The sequence below is a fragment of the Zalophus californianus genome, chromosome 17 (genome assembly GCF_009762305.2).
Source record: "Zalophus californianus isolate mZalCal1 chromosome 17, mZalCal1.pri.v2, whole genome shotgun sequence".
NCBI lineage: Eukaryota > Metazoa > Chordata > Mammalia > Carnivora > Otariidae > Zalophus > Zalophus californianus.
The window spans coordinates 37,592,222-37,599,112 of NC_045611.1; the positions used below are offsets into that span (position 1 = coordinate 37,592,222).

Below are 6,891 nucleotides of genomic sequence, written 5' to 3' on the forward strand. Positions count from 1 at the left end.
GCCTAGATACCGACTTCATAATTGCTATGCTGAAGTCTATCTCTGATATCTTGCGCTATGTTCATCGTTATTATTATTATGGTGATATTATTATGTATATATGATATAAATAATACTATATGTATCTTACTATGGGTATTATGAATATCCATTAGGTCTCTGATTCTTTTCTTTGTTGGCGGTTCCTCCTCTTAGTCATTCTGTTGAGGGGTGGTTGAGGCAATGTACAGAATCCAAAGTATTCTCCACCACCCAAGAAAGATGCACCCGTTTTATAGGGACCCTAGGGTTGTCGTCCTCTTGTTCTTCCAGGCTGTCTTCTGGGGGAGGAGCATGCTGCGCTATTACTCACACAACCTGCTTGGGCAGTTGCCCTGCCTCCTGTCAGAAACTGGGTTTTTTTGAGCCTTCCCCCCCCACCCCGGGCGGCTTTCCGCGTCTCTTCCATCTCTTCCAAGAGTCAGGGCGGAAATGACCGCACCCAAACCTCTGACCCAGAGCAGAGAAATCGTAGTCAGCTCTTCACTGAGTTCTCCAGGACACACAAGTTTCCGTTTATGCCTGTGTTGCTAAAAGCCAAAGCCTCCCCAGTGGTGCGCCCCACAGCAAGTCTCTCACAGGTCAATCCCAGGGTCGGGCCTCTCTGCGCTTTGTGCTTCTAAAAGTGCGAGCCGCCCCCGGTTCGCACGCACTCACCCACAGCTCCTGGGGGCTGCACTAAAGTCCTTTGCCCGCTGCTACCGGTCTTGGAGTCTGTCCCTGGTCCATACAACGCAGGACGCTTTTGCACTCCAGTGTGACATTACCTTCTCAGCGCCAGTTTATAGCGGCTCCCTCCCTCTTCTGTTTATCTGCCGGTATCTGCCCTCAGAATTTCACAACACCTCTACCTTCGTGAAGGAAGATGTTAGTTGAAAATGCTGTCAGCACGCAGTTGTTTCTCAGAGTTAAGTACATGACCCTCTTCTTAGACTTCCACGCATACATTTGAAAAGGTTTCTACATTCATGTAACCAGATGTTGGTTGAACTGTGTGAAACATGTTTTCAGCACAGATTTATTTCTGAGTTTTTTTGTCCTTTTTAAATTTATGTTTATATTTTATTATGTTCAGTTAGCCAACATACAGTACAGCATTCATTTTTGATGTAGTGTTCAAAGACTTATTGGTTGCATTTAACTCCTAATGCTAAGAATACAGCACATTCCTTATGCTTCCACACACATATTTGAAAAGATTTCCACCTTTAGGGCGCCTGGGTGGCTCAGTTGGTTAAGCAACTGCCTTCGGCTCAGGTCATGATCCTGGAGTCCCAGGATCGAGTCCCGCATTGGGCTCCCTGCTCAAGCGGGGAGTCTGCTTCTCCCTCTGACCCTCCCCCCTCTCATGTGCTCTCTCTCTCTCATTCTCTCTCTCAAATAAATAAATAAAAACTTTAAAAAAAAGAAAAGGTTTCCACCTTTATGAAACAAGGTGTTAGCTGAAAGATGTTTTCAGCACAGGTTTATTTTTCAGGTTAAGAGTATGGCACTTTCCTAATGCTTCACTCATATATTGAAAATTTTCTACATTCGTGAAACAAGATGTTGGTTGAAAGTTGTGAAATATGTTTTCAGCACAGATTTATATCTCAGAGGTTTTTGTCCTTTTAATTTTTTTTTAATTGTGTTCCGTTAGAATGGAAGAATGCAGAGTTCTTGCTGACAGGGCTCCCAGGTGTGGGTAATGAAGATTTCCCTTCACCCAAGCCCACAGTTTTTTTCTCATTCCTGGGAATGAGAATTGGGTTGCTAAGAGAGTGTCCTAATCACTTCAATCAAAACAATGTCTCCTCCCACCTCTGATAAACACATTTCTCCCAGGCATTTCCATCCTCTTGCTCTTTTTCCATCAAGGTTCACCCTGTGGGCCATTCAGATCCAGTGTCTCAGAGCCATATCCTTTTCCTTAAACTCGGAATTCTGGAGGATTCCTTGTGACTGTGTAGAAGGGTGGGCCACAGGCTCCCTCCTCTTGAAATTTAGTTTCAGAACTATGTTCGCATGAGGAGGAACCCTAAGGCATTTCAAGGTTCCAAACAACGAGTGTGTGTGTGTGTGCTTGTGCGTGTGCGTGTGAGTGTGCATGTGCGTGTGTGTGTTTAGGCTTGGCCAGAGGATTTTACAAAGTGTTGGCCTCATTTTAGTCCACTCCCATTTTAAATGTAGATGATTGGCCCTTCTTATATACATTTCTATAGTATTGCTGATTTTCTATCTAGCTCTTGATTCACATTCAGGCTGGAAGGTGCTTTTACTCACAGCCAGCACCTAGGTATTACTGGTGAGTTCCCCCTCTGGTCCTGTGTGAAGTGAGAGAATTAGTGTCTGGTATGTGAATAAAAAATGGTTTGTCCTCTTGCCCTGAGGCTGTGTTGCTGCCTTGGATAATTGTGTGAATGGGTAGTCAGGGCACGTCTTTACCCTGGCTGATTGAGAAGCATTCATCCAGAGAGCCTAGCTTGAGGAAAGAGAACCTAGCTTGAGGAAAGATCAAAGGAATGAAAACGGACACAGAGGGAACGCAGACATCTTTAATGTTGAGAACAGTGTGTTGAGAATAAAGTGTATAGCAAAATCTCTTCACAAGATGGAAGTCTCAGGACTGAGAAAGGCCTTTTGTTTTGGGCAAAGGGAAACCTCCATTGGCTACATCTGGAGGCCATGAAAGCAAGAAGCCTTCATTCTTCCTTCTAGATATGGATTTCTCTCACTTTCCCTATTGTGGGGGGAAAGAAAAAAAAACACGTGCTTTAGGGTTAGGAGATTGGTTCTCCCAGCTGATGATGTATTTGGAAATTGTCATTGGAGCAGTATTCCTTGAAAAAGCTCTTTCTACACTGACCAGGTGCTGGAGTATAGTGCACATGTGTGAACTCTCTGCTCTTCAGAATGAAGACATCTCTGTCACCCAAGGGAGGGAGACAAGCTGGCTGCCAACCACAGCAATTAAAAGAGCAGGACGAGAACCAAGCCCGCAGAGGCAGGAGTGGAATCTGTCCTTTTGGTTCTCCAACACTTATTTCTCTCATGTAGCAGAGGATCCAAGTGGGAACTTGCCACCAACCCTGGGCACTGGTTGTGTGATGCCAACCCTATTACCCCAAAATGTGAAAAAGCCTAGCCACAAAAACAAGAGGATGATTGCCATCCAGGAAAACAACGTTCCAAATTTCAAATGGAAAGGAACGTTATCTGGGATAGAGCTGTCTAACTTCATCTGCCCTTGCCCCTTAAGAAAAGCAAGCTCCCACACAAAATCTCTGGCCTTGCCTTCACACAGACAATATTTTGAGCTCATTCAAATCCTCTAGCCTTCCTGATGTCAACTTGTTCTGAAGACAAATGACAAGAGGCCTGTGGCACAATGTATCTCAAAGTCACAGGGACAGAGTCAGATTCCCCAGTTTCAATCTGAAAATACTGCCCTGAGAACAGTGACTCCTCTCCATGGCCTCCAGAAAGAACATAGTTTCAAGAAAAAAAAAAAAAAAAAAAAAGAACACAGGGATGTATATATGTGTGCAAGGAGGCAAGGTTCTTTATTGCTCCAAGAAGGAAGAAGTTCTACATTTCAATTGGGAATGCAATAAATTTGGAATAGATACGTCTAACTTAATTTCTCCTTACCCAAGAAATGACACCAGCTCCCTTCCAATTCCTCTGGCCCAACCTACACACATTCTCTGCTGGGCACCTTCAAATGCCCTAGGTTTCATGATGTCCAGAGTTCTGAAACTAATCAAAGGAGTCTGGCAGAGTTCTTGGGACTGTGGGATAGCTTGGACCACAAGGGCCCTTGACGTTGAAAACAGAAAATATGGTTCTGAGACACTTCTTCCGAATGGCACCCTAGATGGGATTTTGAAAAAAAACAAAGGGTAAATAAATGGACATGGACACATGGAGGGTCAAAGTGCTTTGTGGAGATGACAATTGGATAATATTGAGAGTGAAGTGGCTAACACAATGTCCTAACCATCTGGCCATTTTAGGAAAAAGAAACTCCATTGCTTTCACGTAAAGGGAAACATCCATTGGCTACACCTGGGAAGTGTGTAAACAAGAGGACTTCACTCCTACTTTTTAAGAGACAGAGGGAGAGAGGACGCATGTGTGTGTTTGGCAGTGTGCTTGTGTTACATATATGTTGTGTGTGAGATGTATGTGTGATGTATTTGTGTGGTGTATAGGAGTGGGGAATGTGTCGTCCAAGAGATAGAAGTGTGGTGTCTGTGGTGTGTGTGAGTTTCTGTAGGATATGGGCTGTGGGTGCCTCCTGTGTGTGCATGTGTAACGTCTATGTTTTGTGTAGGTGATGTATATGAGTTAAAAATACTGAGGGTTTTGGGTTTGACTGTGTTGTATATGAGGTAAACGCAATGTGTGTGTGGTGTATGTTTGCTGTATGGTTTTTGGCCAGTGTGTGTATGGTAGGTGTGTGGTGTACATTGTGCGTGTTGCATGGAGTGTGTGTGGAGTGAATTTGGTGTGTTTTCTGTATGGTGTTATAGGCGTGTGCTTACATGCGTTGTGTGAGAGATTTGTGTATGGCACATGCATGGTGTATGTTGCCTATGTGCACTGTGTGTGTGGTGATTGTGTGGTATATGTGTCTCTGTGTGTGGTGTATATGTCTTTTGTGTGTTTTATGTGTTAAGTGTGAGTACAGTGTAGATGTATGCATTCTGTGTATGAGTGGTGTATGTTTCATAAGTGTGTGCTACATGTGTAGTGTGTAGGTGATTGATGTATGTGTGCTGTGTGTGTGATGTATTCGTCCTGTGTCTGCAGACTTTGTGTTTTTTGCAGTGTGTCTTTGCAGTTTGTGCTGTTGGCGTGTGATAGAAGTGTGCCGGTGTCTGCTGTTTTGGTGGTCTGTGGGGTGTGCATTTATATGCGATATATGCAGGTGCGAGAGTGGCATGTGTGTGGTGATTTTATGGCTAATCGATTAGTCAGGGCACAGACCACAGTACTTTCAGCAGCAACAGGAGGCCTATCATTCTAGGAGCTATCAAACACTAATTATATTGCTCACTCATCAAAGTAGTCGGATGATGGTAGTGTGAGTGAGAGCCCCAACACCCCTGACTGTGAGCAAAGACCTAGTTAGATATACAGAAGATTGTGGGAAGGCCTACTAAAAAGGTTCCACGTTCTACATTTCACATAGGAAAGGGGAGGGGAAAAAACCTGGAAGGAGAGAACTAACTTTGTGTCCCCTTGCCCCAGGAATGAGGCCACCTCCCACCCAAACCCTTACACACAAACATTTTTGCTGAGCCTCTTCAAACAGCCAGTTTCCTGATGTCCGAATTGTTCTGAAAGCAAATTTTGAGGGGCCCTGTGGCACAACATAACCACAGTCCTAGGAACTCGGCATGAGTCCCCAAACTAAAGCAGAGGATATTGCTCTGAGACACTGGCTCGGAATGCTCCCTTGGGTTAATCTATTTTCGGATAAAAAGAAAAGTGTAGGGGCACCTGGTGGACTCAGTGGGTTAAGCATCCGACTCTTGGTTGCAGCTGAGGTCACGATCTCATGGGTTGTGGGACGGAGCCCCATGTCTGGCTGTGTGCTCAGCGGGGAGTCTACTTGAAGATTCTCTCATTCTGCCCCTCCCCCAAGTCATGAACACTCTCTATCTCTCTCTCTCAAATAAATAGACCTGCTTTTTGCCGCATCGCCGGTGCCTGCACCGCCCGCTCCTCCTCGCCTGTCCTTTCCCGGCCGAAGCCCGGGGAACCAGAGCGAGACGCGGGGACCATGTTCCGACGCAAGCTGACGGCCCTCGACTACCACAACCCAGCTGGCTTCAACTGCAAAGATGAAACAGAATTTAGAATCTTTATTGTTTGGCTTGAAGACCAGAAAATCAGACACTACAAGATTGAAGACAGAGGTAATTTAAGAAACATCCACAGCAGCGACAGGCCCAAGTTCTTTGAAAAGTATCTCAAAGATGTTAACTGTCCTTTCAAGATTCAAGACCGACAAGAAGCAATTGACTGGCTTCTTGGTTTAGCTGTTAGACTTGAATATGGAGATAATTCTGAAAAATACAAGGACTTGGTACCGGATAATACAAAAAATGTTGACAATGCAGCTAAAAATGCAAAGCCATTGATCAACTTGGATGTATATAATCCTGATTTTAAGGCTGGTGTAATGACTTTGGCTAACCTTCTTCAGATTCAGCGTCATGAGGATTACCTAGTAATGCTTAAGGCAATTCGCATTTTGGTCCAGGAGCGCCTGACCCAGGATGCAGTTGCTAAAGCAAATCAAATGAAAGAAGGCCTGCCTGTTGCTTTAGACAAACATATTATTGGTTTTGACACAGGAGATGCAGTTCTTAATGAAGCTGCTCAAATTCTGCGATTGCTGCATATAGAAGAGTTCAGAGAGCTACAGACAAAAATTAATGAAGCCATAGTAGCTGTTCAGGCAATTATTGCTGATCCAAAGACAGGCCACAGACTGGGGAAAGTTGGAAGATGAACATTTTAGAATTTCAGCTTCTCATCTACTTAGTACAACTGGGAACCATGTATGCTCTGGCATGTGTTTGGAAATCAGGTTTCACATTTTCAAGGGAAGAATCCTAGAAAATTGACTATGTTCTCAAGATTTACCATCATTGCTTTTTCTTCAATAAAGTTCAGGAAAGTGATAAACAAACAAACAAACAAACAAACAAACAAACAGACCTTCCAAAAAGAATAAAAGGGTCAAAATGTTTACACAGAAGGTTAAAGTTCATGATGAGAGATGAGAATGGCCTAATGTAGTGAACGGAGTTGCACCATCTCCTGGCAAGGAGATGGAGTTTTCCTTCTGTTTCTATT

General features: G+C 44.1%; 1 protein-coding gene across 1 annotated transcript; it reads left to right on the forward strand.

Moving 5' to 3' along the window:
* Nucleotides 1–5,809: 5,809 nt before the first annotated feature.
* LOC113936760 (RNA transcription, translation and transport factor protein-like) lies at nucleotides 5,810–6,544 on the forward strand. Its single transcript, XM_035724851.1, has one exon. It carries the CDS (start codon nucleotides 5,810–5,812, stop codon nucleotides 6,542–6,544), a length of 735 nt encoding a protein of 244 aa, XP_035580744.1.
* Nucleotides 6,545–6,891: the final 347 nt, after the last annotated feature.